This window comes from Drosophila eugracilis, unplaced genomic scaffold (assembly GCF_018153835.1).
Source record: "Drosophila eugracilis isolate 14026-0451.02 unplaced genomic scaffold, ASM1815383v1 contig_1197, whole genome shotgun sequence".
NCBI lineage: Eukaryota > Metazoa > Arthropoda > Insecta > Diptera > Drosophilidae > Drosophila > Drosophila eugracilis.
Window position 1 is genome coordinate 2,804,809 of NW_024571981.1, and position 16,761 is coordinate 2,821,569.

The 16,761-nt window shown below is 37.0% G+C and overlaps 1 protein-coding gene across 1 annotated transcript; it reads right to left on the reverse strand.

Moving 5' to 3' along the window:
• Positions 1–3,749: 3,749 nt before the first annotated feature.
• Positions 3,750–16,755, reverse strand: LOC108118474 (leucine-rich repeat and calponin homology domain-containing protein). The gene is given in 8 exon segments (XM_017231199.2): positions 3,750–5,332; positions 5,887–5,964; positions 6,029–6,166; positions 6,230–6,848; positions 6,908–7,059; positions 7,061–7,486; positions 7,547–8,064; positions 16,456–16,755. Coding segments are annotated over 8 exon segments (3,276 nt in total). The 5' UTR covers positions 16,754–16,755; the 3' UTR covers positions 3,750–4,285.
• Positions 16,756–16,761: the final 6 nt, after the last annotated feature.

Sequence of the window (16,761 nt, forward strand, 5' to 3'; positions counted from 1 at the left end):
CTTGTTGTTCGTTTCTCTTATCAGTGACTCAAAATGACAAAAACTGCCGGAATACCCCTAATAGGAAACCACAAAAAAAGCACACCACAGTTAGCAACTGAAAGTCATACGAAGGAGCGTGTTGTTTTGTCCTGGTAAAAATTAGGCATTCCGTGCGAAATATAGATACGAGATAATCATTTTAATAAATTCCACAGTGATAAATGACTCGGAGCCTCTCTATTTATTCATTCTCCGTTTTCTTTCCCTTTCAGGCATATCCTTAAAATGGTTCAGTGTCCTGTCTGTTTCTGGCCGTAGGCGTGAAATAGTAATGAATGATGTTTCGGTTATGTCCCGACTAATTGATGAGGGAGGTCCTTAGTTAGTTAATTTTTTCTGAAATTAGTGGACAGTTTTTACATGCTGTCCTTATTTTCTTAAATGTGGGGTTTTTAGTATATCATAAACTAGTTGCTATTACAAATAATAGTTATAATAGTTTATAATAGTAATACGATAAAAATATATATTTTAATACTCTTATTTCTAGCATTTTTAACAACAACTGCCTCTAAGGATGAGATTTTCTTTTTATTTTCCTGTAGTCAACTTTCCGCACTTTTGACTTACCAAAAATGACTGCCATAGAAGAGCAGCTGTTAAAAAGAACCGGCGGATGTGTCGAGTGTTTTTAATTTTCGCTCGAGCAGTTTTGCTCCTTCCGATTACCACCCCTCCCAACCCCCAAAAAAAGTCAATTGTTTGTTTGGCGCATTATGCAAATTATGAAACTACAAAAGAAAACTTTCACGATTTTTACGCCATTTTTTGTTGGGACCCAGCTGTTGACATTTTTTTGCCAATTTTTGGTTGTCGAGCAGCAGGCAAATAAAAAAACATCCAGAGATTAAAAAACACACGTATAGTTATTGTGTACGAAAATTGTTCTCTGCTTTTTATTTGATATATATGTTTATTTAATCCAAGACTTAGGGGTCTAATACAATTCGATTCGTAGAAATGATGCAGCGCCGGTAGAAAAGTTTTACCACAGTTAATCCAAGATCTACAGCTAAGCTACATAATAAATATGTCATAATAATAATTCCATACATATCTAAATATTTGGATGTTCATATGTGATTCATACTTAAAACAGTATTCAATATGCAATTAATCGCTAGTCGTAATTTTGGCCAGATTATTCGCTCTTATGGGTGTGATAAGGAAAGTTTAACAAAAAAAACAAACTGACAATTATAGCACATATATGTTTATAATTAACTCTAAACAATTGCACAAAACAATAATTTCGCATAAATAATTTGTGATTTATGTTGTTTGATTCGATATATAAGTTCGATTGTTTTGTGTTCTTTGTATTTTGGTTTCATTCAGTGTTCCTTGTAAGTGTATTTTGTATTTTGTGTATTTACATAAATGAACTACAAACCTAGAAAAATGAGTGAGATAAAAATATCAACAAATCATACATTTGGCATGTATTTTATGTAATTGTGTATATGGCGACCATTAGGAAACCCATTTTGCCAACTCATCCCGAAATTAGTGGAATATTTCTTTTTTCTTTAGATCCTAAGCCAACGGCGTTGGTGACATTGTGGCACGTGTCGTTCTGGTTGGTGACTTTGTGGGCGTAGCAGCTCCACTGCTATTGCCACTGCCACAGCCACCATTTCCATGAAGCCGGAAAAGTTCACCCACCGTAATGGCCACTTGGACGGCACCTTTTCCTTCCAGCACGTCGGCAGCACAGCAAATTAGGTTCTACAAAAATAAGATTTACACAAATAAATTAAAATTTCATTACAAGTTTGGCGAAAAGTTGGCAATGTTCCTTTGTTATGTGTTTTAAGCAGGCGGTCAAGAGAGAGTATTATTTGTATGTTTTTTTTTTTTTTATTTAATCTTAACCCGTATTTAACTTGGCTTTAAATACGTTATTAAAGACCAATAATTATTCGAACTTTAAGCGATTTTATTTATTACGTTCCACAATGACGCAGTTTCTGGGCAATTGGATCATGTACTGGGTAAATTTCCGCGTTCCACACTTTACGGTTTGCGTCCTAGCTTGGTCACAATTATTCTAAAACTGTAAGCTTTTAAACATCGTACATTTTAAATTTTTATTGGTATATTTGTCATTATATTTGATCTTTGATTTCATTTGTATATATATATAGCGCTAAGTTGACAGGTTGTGCTTAAATTTAAATGCAACGGTTTTCATTTTCATTTGGTTTGGAAGTAATTTTATGGAATTCCTTTGACAAATGTTGACAAAAAGTTTTGGCTTCAATTTTCATTTTGGAGATTTCATATATATTTTCAGTATTGTATATGCATGTTAAATACGCGTTTTTTATATAAAAATTAATTACTGATTACAGCTGCCTCAACGCCTTGTCTTCCCTTCAATAATTTTGTTAGACAAAATATATACTTCTGCTTTTAGACGCTAGATAAATATATATGTTTATCGTATATTTTTCTGAGTGTTAGAGATTGTGCTTCTTGTAGAAATTTGATTAGATTTCAATTTTTTTCTCTTTAAGTACAATTGTATACTTAAATTAAATAAATTATTTATAATGTTAGGAATGTTGTTAGCACATTGAAAAGAGTGGTCAAGTAAGTTTGTATGTAAATTCAATTGATACAGAAAATCGTCGTTCTTGAAAATTTATTAATGACAATGACTTACTTTTGAGAAGAATAAATGAGTTGTGATAGATTTTAGGCAGACTAGACTTTCGCGCCGCACTCCAGTCAAAGGCACTATTTTGTGATTATTATTTGTGTTTAAATGGTCGATTTTTATATGAAAGTGCGCACATTTAAATTGAGTTGAGAAAGTGAGTTATGTTTCTGTCGTACTTAAAAAAAAACATGTTAGGGTACTGTTGTTGTTTTTCTTTGACACATTTAGTTTGTACATCAAAAGATCTATTAAGAAGTTCTCTAAATAGTTTGAATGGAAAATGAATACAAAAAATATTAATAATTACAATTTAAAGTATTTAACTATATAGTTTTCTCACCATTTTGTTGAACTACATTAAGAAGAATCTTTCTGAAATTGGTACTTTAGTTGGCTATAGATCTTTATCTTCATTCAATAACTATTTCACGCTTTACTACAACTATTCCGAGTGTCCCTGCTTCAAGTAAAACCATACAACTCCAACCTCTTCCAGTAGCTTGACTTTACAATAACTACCAGAGTTAATTGCCATCAAACTGTAACAAGTTTCTTTCCTTTCTAAGTTTCTTTCCCATCTAGGTAACTAGGTTGGTATATATTGTATCATCATCCTAATAGCTATACTTATACATTTTCTTTATGATTTTCATATATCTTTTTACCAGAATGGAACTTAAATCGATATAGTTTCGTTGTAACTAAGGTTAATCATGTTTTTTATATAATTATAATGAAATGAAGCGCATTATTAATGTATTTCTTTCAGTTCAGCATGATTTAAGACTACAAATTTTTTTTCGTAAAATTCTTAATCCAATTTAGAGTTCAATAGCTTGTACATGAACTAGGAATATGTGGTTATAATTTGGGTATCTATAAAACCGCTCTTTTCCAATTATTTTTTATGGGTATGCACAATCAAAGTCTATTTAAAGTAACTGATTTATAGTTCATTGAATTTGTAGGTGATATAAAAATATTTATTCATTGGAGTATGCTTAAAATAGTTTACTTCAGGTATAAATGTCTTTTTTAAATCTGATAAATAAGATAAGACTGTAAGATACTTAAATATTAAGTAGTCTTAAAGTATAGGAATATTTTGTAAAATAATACAAGAAAATAATAAAAACGAAATGTAGAAACATAGATAAATTATGTTGTAAAGGAACTTTAGATTGAAACTCAAAAAGAGCATTTGTATTTTTGGGAACTAATGTTTTTACTATTTAAGTAAATTACGTTTCATAGGTGATTGTGCATACCCTAAAATAATCATAGAGAAAAATGAGCCAAAAATTAATTATAATGTCAAAGTCTTTGGGTTTTCTCTCAAGTAAATGCCTCAAAAGTTGTCTGTTTGTTTTTTCTTTCGGGGGTTTTGGTTAGATCAAAAGTTGGGTATAGATGGTTTTTATAAATATGGGTTATAAGCCTAAGCGGTAAACAAAAGCAGCCTCAAGAACTCACTACCAAGTGGAAAAGCGCAAAAGCAGCTTTAACTCTCTTTGTTGTCGATCTTAAATCTAATGGCAACCCAAAGCAAAAACAAAAAATTAAGCTATACTATGTAGACTAGCCGGGCAGCGGGAAGAAGACCAGCCAGAGGAAGGTGGCTATGAATACGCACGACAGGACCACTGTCAAGGTATGTGAATCGTGCTTTAATATTGAAGTTCCAGCTTCGTTGGTCTTGGCTTTTAATTTCTGCTCGAGTTCCTTACTCTTCTCCTTGGGCAAATAGATGCTAAACACTTCTAGTTTCTGTTTGCTATTCTTTTGCTGCTCGAAAAACTCGATGCGTTTGCTGATGGCTTCCTTAGTTGCATTTGCCAATGATCCTGCGTCATTCAGGTCCTCTGGTTGTTGCTGTTGCGGAATCTCCTCCTTTTCGTCAATAATTTGATAATGACCAGCCGGTCCAGCGGCGGCCACGTCATGTTCATTCTCCACAATTGTGTGCAACTTTCTATTATTATTGTTGGGATGGAAATTATGCTGACCATGGGCACTTAGCAGATTGTGTTTGATTTTCTCATAAGTTTTTTGCTTGGCCTTCAGGAGAATTTGACCCACTACAGCCAGTTGCTGCTGCCGTTTGCCTATATCATCATCACGATCCTCAACCCCATCATCATTTTCAGCCCTTGGCTGGCCATTCTCATATAAAACATGCTCTAGTTGCTGCTGTTGCTGCTGCAACTGCAACATCTGTTCTTGTTGTTGGCTGCAGGTAGTTTGCTCACTGAATTGCTCTTGCTCGAAGTGATATTGCTGTAGCTGCTGCTGCTGCTGGGAAACAACAACAACCGATTGCTGCTGCAGCTGAAGATGATGATGAAATTGCTGATGATACGGATTCGCATCCAAGGCAATCAGAGCGGACACTGTTCGCAGTAGGGCCAATGCATTGGGCACTCTATCAATATAGTTGCTGCTGCTGTTGCCATCGCTGATGCATGGCACGTTGCTGATGTCGCTGCTGCTGCTGCTGTTGTTGCTAATGATGTTGCCATCATCTTGGACATAAACATCAGCATCATAGTCATCGTCAGCACGTGGCAATTGTGGTTGTTGCGGTTCAATTTGTGGCACAACATCTTCACAGGAGCAAATCAACTCCTGCAACCAACACCAATAACAGATGCATCAGTTTCTTGTTTGTATTTTTTGGGTATTTTTTGTGTATGTATGTGTTTGTGTGGAGTGTGTACTTGTGTATGGGTTGGGGTTTAACACTTAAAACTAAACTACATTTGTCCAGGACATTTAGCAAATGGAAAGCACTCAGCATAGTAAAGCATTCAACCAAAGCCACCTTTTAACCTTGAAGCTACACAATAACTATGACTACTGAAAAAACAATAGAAAGTAACAGCGCATTTTGTTAAAAAATAAATAAGGAATTATAATAATACCAGAAATTAATTTTCTGTAAAAGCTTTGTAGGCTATCGCATTAGCTTCCAACTTGTTGTTATCAAGAGCTCTAAAAATAGAATCGTTATCAATAACATTGTTTCCAACTTAAAAGGAATTTGACTTGAAAATCAAACATTTTTTTCAAATTTATAAAAAAATTTATAAAATCATTTTTTGCAATAAACTTAAAATAAGGTTTACTGTGTTTCAAAATGCACTGTACTTTTGTAGCAAAACATTGATTCATAAACGTACCTCATCTACACCAATGCGCCGACATGCCTCCAAAAAGTTATCCACATTCCGACGACACCTGGCCATGGTCAACTTGTTCTGAAATGCCAAGGACAACAGTTCATTAAAATGAAAAATTAAAATACAATTTCAATCTACTCACCACACCAGGAGATGGCACATGAATGCTGGCCACTGAACGTGGTCGCACATAGTTGGCCAAATGACACAGTATAACACCGTCCGTCAGAGCAGAGGCAATATCCGTGGGCAACGTCATTTTTAAACGCGTTTCAATAATCTACAAAAATAATTTATTGATTAAACTATACCCATGTTTTCTGATCAGTTCCTCCACACTTACACTTCTCAACTCCGACATCAATTCAGTTTCCTCCCTTTGGCGATCGAACTCCCGTCGCATGGTGAAGCTCAGCTTCTCGGCGGGAATATCATGGTTCCAGGTCACCGAACGGTGTGTCTTTACTGTACCAAGTTTGGTTGTGGAGCTGACTGGCGATTTGATGGTGGTGCTGCTGACAATACCCACAGTTGCTGGCACTCCTCCACCATTGGACGGATTAAATTTGTTTGCTCCATTTTTCATGGGGCTGTGTGGCTTAACGTAGCCCAAACAATCCGATGAAATGACAGAGGGAATACCGGATGTGGTTGCCGGCTTTATTTCCGTGTTACGAGAGGGTATAACCTTTTGGATTGGTTTCTTTGGTATGACAACATCATCGACTCCATTCCCGTTCCCATTTCCGTTTCCATTTCCGTTCCCATTGTGACCGTTTTGGTTACTATTCTGTTTCATTATAGACTTTGGCAATGTGTTTGCAGACGATCCATTCGAAATTGCCGGCGCTGACGGGGAAAGATCCTCGTCGTCATTGGGACTATGGTTGGCATTCGGATGCTTCTGCTTGTAGACGCTGATCTCCTGATTACGCTGCTGTTTCAGGGCCTCCTTGTATTCCCTGACAGAAAAGTTACATGAAATTTATACAGAAATGTTTGAAAAAATATAAACACTTACTTGTAGGTCTGAATATTGCCCAGACTCTTTCCAGACTTTCCATTGGCTGTGTGCACAGTTCGCTCCTGGTGGTCCAGCATGATATCTTCATCCTGATCCGGCGACGATCCATTACTAGAGCTATTCGAATGCGCATAGCTTAGTTTGCAGGGGCGATGCCGTGGGACTCAGAGTAAGACTCTCATCCACAATGGTACTAGTACTAGAGGTTAGGGATGCATCCATCATATCCGCATGCGAATGAACAGCACTTGGCAGCGTCCTGGGTAAAGTGGCAGCCGCCGAACTAGAGACACAGTGCAGCGGTGAATCTGTTTTTGATTTAGCAGGGACATCGTGCGACCAGCGCTTGTCTAGACCATCACTAGTGCTGTAGCCCGAGTCGACCTGATGTCTCCGCTGGTTGTTACTGCTGCCACTGGTGCTGGCTTCAAGAACATTCCCGCTGGAATTGTGACGAGGTGCTCTTCGTAGTGTGGTATATCCATCGTAGTTGCCTCCCGACCGGGAACCTTTCTCGTCCTTAGTGGCCTGCGTCTCCAGGAATTTAAACACGTGCACCAGGCCACGCATGCAAAGCTATAAATAAAATAAGATAGTTAAAATCTTGAAAGTAAGACAATAGGTATATCAACTCACACTAGCTGGGGGCGAGGTTAAGGGATTATTCTCCAGCTGCAGCTCTACCAAAGAGCTCATATGTCGAATCTCCAGCGGCAGACTAGCGATCTTGTTGTTGCTAACATCCAGGGAAATCAAACTTAAGCAGGTTAACTCCCTGGGCAGATACAGCAAGTGATTGCTTCTCAGCGAAAGCGAACGCAGAGATCTCAGTTCCCCCAGACGAGCAGGTAAATTGGACAACTGATTATATGACGCATCCAGGTCGGTCAGGGTCTGATCCAGTCGACCAAGTTCATCTGGTAACGAAGCCAATCGATTGTTGGAAACCAGAAGAACCTGAAGGGGCAGGAAACAAATTTCCCGGGGAAGGGAAGACAGCTGATTGCTGCGCAGATCCAAATAGGTTAGCGAGGATAGCTGCTTCACCGATTCCGGAATGCTGCGAATCGTATTGTGATACAGCAGCAGGGTCTCCAAAAAAGCGAACGTCGTGACTTCTTCAGGCAACTCGGCAAATCTATTCCGGGACAGATCTGTAAATGGAAGCAGAGGGCATATATTAATTTGGAATCCAGCTGGGGGATGTTGAGTGAACCCGAACCCTTGTTCCATTTGACACGCACTTTCATTCCCAGTCCCATTCCCCTCCTTATTTTTCAAATCCACGCCACAGTGGAGCGCCTGACCTCAATCTGCCGGCAATTTGATTCGCCCCATTCCGACCAACAGGAAAAGTAATGCAAATATGACCGGATTGCTCGACTATTGAATGCTCTCTTGGGAGATTTTTTGTTTGTTTAAGACACTTTATAAATTGTTATAAATTATTATATTTAAGAAACAACCTAAGAATTCGTTATTATATATACATATTAATATTTCAATATTTTATTTCATATTTTTTTGAAGATCCCTAACATACACAGCATTTTAATACCCGAGAGAATATCAAAAAGTGGGCAACTGAGTTTGGAGTGGGCAATTAATTTACTAAATGAATTTGCATGCGAAATGAGCGCAAACAGAACGAAAACTGTAACTTTGTGGGGAGTGGTAATGAATAAACCAACTAAAAAGAAGGAAAATGGAAACAGGAAAAGGTGCACAGAAACATTTTCAACATTTTATTGTTAATTTTTCACATAATAACTTCCTTAATATTAAAATATACATAAATATTTTACATAGACGAAACGGTAATTAAAATTTAAAAACATGTAATTCTTGTAAAATTTAAGACAACCTGATAAAAATGTTTTTTCCCCTGTGTAGCCAAACAAAGCGTAAATCAGCTCTTAATTGTGCGTAAAGTTTCGGGGAAAAACGCAAGGAAAATTTAACATCAAGGCATTTTTGCGAAATTGGGCAGATCGAGGTTGGATAAGATTGTGTTTTTTAGTAATTAAATGTGCGTAGGAGGGTGACATAATACTTTGGTTTCATGAAAAAGAAAACACAAATCTAGTACAAAATAGTTTATAATTGAACAAAACATTTGAAAATTCGTAGTCCAAAATAGCCCACATCAATGACCAAATGTTCGATATCGGGCCACCTATTTTAAAGCCATTTCCGAGAACTTTCGCTACAAATGAGATCAAAATTTAATTTCACATCAAATGAAATTGCAGAAACCAATAATGTTCAGAAGGTGAAAAGCGAGTTTCCAAAAATCATAATAAAAATGTTGATGGCAAAGACTTCACCTTTTTCAAGTAGCGTTGAAGCACTTAGCAAACAGTGCATAAGAAATTGGTGAATCTTAATAGCCAACTCGTAAAAATTTACGAACCGCGGACCAGTCTTGGCTCTTCACCTTACCGCCGGCATATTTTACGCAACTTGCCAAAACACAGTGAAAACCAGAAACTAACAACTGCGAGGCAAGAAAAACTTGCTAGCCTGAATAAGTGACTGATTGACTGGCTGAATAACTGACGACGAACTGACGACAGTGTAAAGTGATTTACGCACTTGCTAGGAGTCACTGAGACTAGACTTTGTAGACTATACATATATCTTCCTGTGGACAAAGGCGATGAATGAATGGGAGCTTGACTTCGGTAGCTTCTAGACATTAACCTGCCACATGGAGAGCTTCTACTCTTGTTGCATACTATATGAGCTTACAATGATGCAACGCTAAAAGGCGGCAACAAATTTACACTTAAAAAAGGTAATACCAAAAGTTATATATTGAACCAAAACTATTTATATATCAAAATTTAAATTAAATTAAATTTTTGTATAGTTTTTGGAATTCTATAGAATGAAAAAATATTTCTAAATTTTTTCATTTCATAATCATAAATATTTTTTTGCAAGTGCATAAATCCTTTTTTCTTGCATCCTGACAAGTTGAATAAACCTTAGCCGGCCAATGACGTCGGGATGAGGTGGTTCAGAGTTGAAAAGTTGTTCGAGGATGCGGATGCGGAAATTGGATTTCCCTGATGCGGAGGCATCAATTTAGGGCAAAATGGGACCACAAGCGAGACTTTGTACTTTGAACCTGCAGACCCGTAACGAAGATATTTTTTATCTCTAGCGACACCTGCTCAATTGTGCCTTCTGGCAGTTTCCCAAGAGTTTCCACTCTATTTCTCCGCTTACTCCCCTTTTGTGCTGCCCCACCGTTGGCTTTTGGCCAACTTCAACGCAATGCGACAGGCGAAAATGTGTTTTTTATGTCTCGCCAAATATATCAAATTTTTTGACACGCCGAAAAAAATTCAAAGTGCCATCGCTGTTTTTGTTGGCATTTTTTAATGTTCGTGTTTCTTTTTAATTTTCCATTTTTTATTTGCCCACCTAAGGCTCGGCGTAATGTCATAAATATTGCAAAAATCGTCCTCGGACCAAGCAGGCATTTTATCCAACCGAAAAAAGGGTGTGACTTCGGGATTTGGAACAAACATGGATTCGAGAAACGCCCAAAGTCAACTTTGTCAAAAAACACGCTAACAATGGAGGAATATGATGATGTAAGTGGAGCAGTGAACGACTCGGATATGACCCTCCTTCGAGGTAATGAAGGTGCATAAATATTTTATATTTCCTAACAGAGTTGATAAATGTATTTAAAATTGTTTGGGTATTGAACTAAATATTTTAAATATGAATAAAATTATTTTTTGTAAATTTTCGTTACAAATATATTAAAAGGTATAGTATTGAAGAGATTATGCCATAAATTGATACAGCCCATATCAGTTTGATACAAAACACTTGATTGATAGATAAGATAATACACATCAGTATATAGATAGTAAAATGCACCCTCCTGAAGGGCAATCCTCATGGCATACCCTGTACGCTAAAAATTTTGGCCCGCAAAAAAGAGAGACGCATATGGCAGACATTGAGTGGCGTTCTGGTATTGAAGGGCGTGGGCCCAAGTCGGAAGCAGCAAAAAATTAAATTGATGGCGCCCAACGCGATTGGCAAATGGAGCTTTATTTCTTTTCCCGCTCCGTTATAACTTTTTTTTGGAAATCTCTGGTCTAGCCATGTGGGCGACGACTTTTCTAGGAGAATGGAGGTGGAACACGTGCCTCAATCCCCAAAGAGTCTATACTTTATTTGGCTCTAGGTCTTTCAATTTTTTTAGACACAAAATTAATATTGTGGATGTGTGGTAGCCAGTCTGGCTAGCTGGCAAAGGGGCAGAAATATCTACATACGATTCTATTGATGGATTTATTGAAATTAATTTCTTTAAGTGTTATTGCTAAATTGGTAGACTTTAAGTGGGGCGATGAAATGATGAATCATTATGTATAGGTCTGGAGGAATTCAATGGTAATCATATAAAGATATGAATAAAAAGGGGCGCTATATATACACAATGTGGAAAACGACAGATGGCTGAGATGTAATGAGTAAGTAATGCAAAAACACAAATAATAAAATGTATTTTTAATATGTCTTAACTTTAAGCTTTTTCCATATAACCTTAGATAAACAAATGAAATATTTATCCAATTCTCGAAACTATTTGTTATCGAATAACATTTTCCACGAATCAAAATATACAAAGCTGTCTAAGGAATTCTTTGAGAATCGAAACCCCAAAGGCAGCCACTTACTTGGTAATAAAAGTTTATTTATTTGTATTTCACTCTTCGGAATTATATTGAAACCACTTGAGATCACTCACATATATAGGGCAATGTCTCAACTATATGCGCACTTCGAAGTAATCAAAATAAATAATATGGAAAATTGCATTTGGCTCTTGCTACATCGATTGATTACTTTTTGATATTGAAAGCTGGAAGCAATCAAAACACAGTTACACACTAACACAAACTGATGTAGAATCAGAGCGTTTTTAATTCCAAATGCAAACACACACCCCCTTCCGTTCCTTTGGGAAAGTCTGTTCCACTTTGTTTATTTTAGACTCTGCAAATTCCGCGTAGAATTTCTTTCTCATAGCCATCCCGTTCTTCATGCTCATTTAATCACAAGGCAAACACTAGAAATCTGTGTTGGCCAAGTGTAAACATCTAGGAAAACAACAAATATTTAACAAATATTTGGAAGCAGCTATGAGTTCGTTGTTGTTTTGCCGCCGCTGATTAATGTTTTTCTTTCGAAATTCAAAGTGTAACAGCTGTGTTTTCAGGTTACATATTTCCAATGTAAATACAAACATAGTAAGAAATGGAGATCAAAACAAAGAAAAGAGTCTAGTTTTTCATACAGTGGTAACTGTCATTAAAACTATACTTCTACTTCACGTTCGTTTAAATAACATTTTTATTCGTTTTTAATTTAAATTTTATTTTGATCTACCATTTCTTAAGAAAAAAAATTCATGACATTTCTGTATTGTTAACCCTAGTTTTGTTTACAAATTCATCTTAGCGGGTTGCTCCTGTACTCGAAGTGTGTGTAACAAGATCTTTTTTGTTCTCTTTGCCTCGTTCTATGAGCGCGTGCTCTGCACAGCAATTAAGCAACTAGAAGAATTGGCCTGTCTGCCTGTTAAATAATGCTTACACTTATAAATTAATGGAAATGACTCAATGTTTAATTCGCCTTTATCTGTGTCAAGTTTACATTGCCCTCAATATTGCCAAGATATGTTAGGTATATGTATATAGAAAGCATATACATTTATATATAGCTGCACAAGTCGTTCAACTAGAGATAAGCAAGCAAATTGCATTTATCGCTGAAATAATAATGTTATTTTTAACCCGCAAATGGGCACAAAGAGGGTGCATTTAGAAATGGATATAATATAAGGGGATCGTGGACTATATGCAATGGTCTGGTATTGTGTGTATAATATAGTATCTACTCATTGAATAATTTGTTTACAAAGAAGATCTCGGTAAGAAATAATATTACTGTGGGAAAATTCAAACGCAAATATTATCGACATTCGTGTGTGGAATTTTAAAGGTTTTTGAAATAATATTTTTAATTTTATGTTATATGAGTGTCGAAAGTTTCAAGTATTATAATTTATATTTTAAAAAACATTTTCCTCTTTTCTAAGAAATCCTTTTTGACATATCAATTTTTCAAGTATGTATTTTAAAATCGACTTTCTTGGGAAATACTTTATCATGATACCATCTTCAGTCCCGGTGCATTTTAATGTTTTCTTTCGCCTGCATTGTGCATGCAAGCCATGAACCGTGCAGTTTGACAGCCACTGGAGATAAGCGACGTGCTGCAGCGGTCGCATTTCCTCTTTTGTCTGCTGCAGACGTAGAATAAATAGTAATAAAAGTACAAAAAACCAGACTAGCTGTCTTTTTATGCCCCATCATATTTACAATGCAAACAACAAATAAACGCTTCGGATACACACGACAAAAGCATTTCCCCTCGCTCTATAAAAATACGCTGACTTCCCCAAAACAGAAAAGATTTCTTGTTCTCGGTCACTTGGCAGACATTTCACTCAAACTAAAAAAAAGTAATAGTCCCAGCCTTAGGGTGGTGAAAGGTATTCTTACCATAGGGGAAGTAGCACCAAGTACTAAAAGAAAACTACAATGCTAAAATATCGATTACATTTCTAGACAATCTCAAGTTCTTTTTTTAATGAACTCAAATCACATTGCATAAGCATTGAAAACTACTAAATATCTCATTTTTAAGTTTTTTTAATTCTAAGTTTTTATATTTACTATTGCTTTGGAGGATTTTATTTTATTGATAACATCTTAAGAGACCCTGTATATGAATACAAAAAAAGGCCAAATGGCCATCACCATTCGTCAGCTGCTGATTCCTAAGCCGGCGCCAACGTTGCGGTCTGCGCAGCTGCTGTTGCTGCTGCCGCATATTGCTGTTGCTACCTTCTTACATTAACTTGGGCTTCTCTTTTCACAATGTAGCTGCCACAGCCAGCTGCAATTTTTTACCCGTTTTTCGCTTTTTCCTCTTCGATGCAATTATTTTAAACAATTTCCTGCCACAGCGTTGTCATGTTAATTCTTGGCTCTTCTCGATTGACTCTTTCGTTTGCCGGTCTTTGTCTAGGTTTTTGTTTATGGTTCTGTTTGATTTACGTGACACGCGTGTTAATTAAACGCCCCAAAGGAATGCACTTCGAAAAAAAATAGGGGGCGGAGTGGGCAGCCACAACAACAAATGATTTTAGGAAATGCTGACAAGCGCCTGGCCCATTCCATTAATTTCATGCCATTTTAAGGGTTGCAAATACAACACGCGTACAAATAAAGAAAAGAAAAATGGTTCCTTATCCCCATTTTTATTTTCCTTCGACTTTCTTTTCCTTTAGAATCATTGATTTCTTGGAAACTCAAAACCCTTGTGGTTGCAGACCATTAAGGCTAAGAGCTGTTGCCACCTCTTAAGGTCCACCTCCCCCACATGCGAAAACCTTTCGCTGAGGGTGGCTTCATTGTTCTCTAAAAGGCAATTTGTAGAGGTTCTTTCGTTAGGGTGTATTTACAAATATTTTCCCTATAGATTAACCCTTAACGAGAGGTTCAACCTATCTCGATTTCCCCCTATTTCTTCAGATTTTCATTCACACCAAATCCAGCATTTTAATTAGTAATTAGTCACGCCTTCGCAGCTTATGACTCAATTGTTAGTGTGAAATCGTAAGAAACTTAATCGAAAAATGTACGGAAAACCGGAAGCACTTTAAGTCTCCATATGGGGAAGGGTTTTCCAAAGAAGAAGGGATCGTTTCCCCATTTCGTACTGATAGCGCGTGACCATAAGTCACGGATTGTCACAGCTTAATTCACAAGCCGAGTCACGTACATGCAGGCAAGGAATGGGAATGGAACGAAAGGAAATTGAAAATTTATAGCGTAGGTTAAGAAAAATTTAAAACCCGTTTCAAGCAGCTGATAAAATATTTTAAAATGCATGCTTATTAAATTGGACCATTTTTAGTATGTTCAGCATCCATCGGAAATCTTAAATTGTCTCAAACGCTTTTTAATTGATTAAACTCAACATCTATCAATTTTTATCTAACCTATAAAAATTGAATCTTAATTGAGTAAATTGCAAACAAATTAAGATACGTTTTGTCGTTATTTTTAATTCTAGGATGACTGATTGAGACAGAAGCGAAAAGGTATTTTTATAAAATTCTTTTCCACTTCTTTTACCAAATTAGTTTTCAATTTATGACACAATTTATTTTTATCTCTCAGCCACGGCAATTAATCTTCGTAAGCCAAATATAAAAAGTTCCCTTCTATTCCAGATATTTCCACCAAAATAAAAATATATATAGATACAGTGCGCCCTCTAAAGAGTTCACACCCTGATGTTTCATTGAAATTATATTTTAAAACTTAGACCAGTTAAAATCCATGCTCTGCCTAAGAAATTGTTTAGTCTTATCAGGAATTCTAAAATAGTACATTGATTAACCAGCTATTAGGTCAAATTTTTATACTGATTACTTCAATCATTACAGTGCGCATAATCAGTTTGTCTCTTATAGACAAATGCGATAAGATATAATATGCAATGTCTTCTATTTTATTCTTCCCAAAGCGATTAGATTAAAACCCCTTTTCAGCCGTCCTAGTCAAAATGATGTATGATTGAGACTCTTCATTTTGTTGGTTTTCTATTTTGTGTGTCCACCGTATGTGTATACAACAAACACAAGTGAAAATCGATGAGAGACATGTCCCGTTGTGAGAACATCTGTTCGAGGGTAGCAGCAGCTGTAGAAGGAGGCGAGGTCGATAGAGAGGGCGGTGGTCTGTGGGTTTTCTGTTTTTGGGTGGGTGATTCGCCTTTGGTATTTCCCATTTTCCATTTCCCTGCTGGTGCAGATTTTTTGGCCCTAACAAAAACGAAAGTTGGTTGAACTTCGACGAAATTATCGCGCCGGCAGCGGCGAAAAAGGAAATAAATAAGGATAGTGCAAAGTGCCAGAGAGCGAAAAACTGCGGTAATTATTGTCCTTGAGCGCAGGCGAAAAAGGGAGAGACTGGGAGAGCGAAAGAGAGAGCAGCTGATGGGAGGGCAGAAACGAAGAAACTGAGAAAAAGGGAGAACCTCCGACGGCTGCTGCAGATTATTGATTTTCGTACAAAAAAAGAAAATTCGCTACTGCAATGGAGATAGGAAAACTTTGTTAACTCACCGGGCACACACCTTCTTTTCGTTTAAAGCCGCACCCTTAATTAAGCAGACAGCAGTTACAAATTACTCTACTTTTACTTTTTTGAGCAATAAAAGCAAAACTATATAAGGGAATCAGACTTATCTTAGTAGTTTAAACTAAACTTTTTTTTTTTGAGGGTTTAGGTCTTTTGCTTTGCTAAGACGTTCCTCCCATTCTATTAGATTTTACTTTTCACTCTTAATTAACATTTACAGAACCCGCACCTGCTAGCCAACTATTGCTTTGTTCACTTTACGAAATACACACTATAAAGAAAATCGGTACCCACCTGCAATCACGGTGTCCGTAAGGGCGTACTTTGTTCCTGTTCTCGGAAAATCCTTCAGCTTCCGATTTGTCAGGATTAGTTCCCCGCTGAAATGCGCCTCTTCCAGGATTCGTTCCAGCGACCGCGTCAGCTGGGAGTGGCTGAGGAGGGCGGAGGAGGTGGAGTTGTTTGCAGTTCCAGTTCCTGATCCCGATCCAGATGTCGCTCCTTGATAGGAAGACGACCCGCTGCCAGAGGCGCTGGTAACGCCGACGCCGACAGCGACGCTATGTAGGCGTTGGTAAACCGTTGCTGCCATTTCCCGTG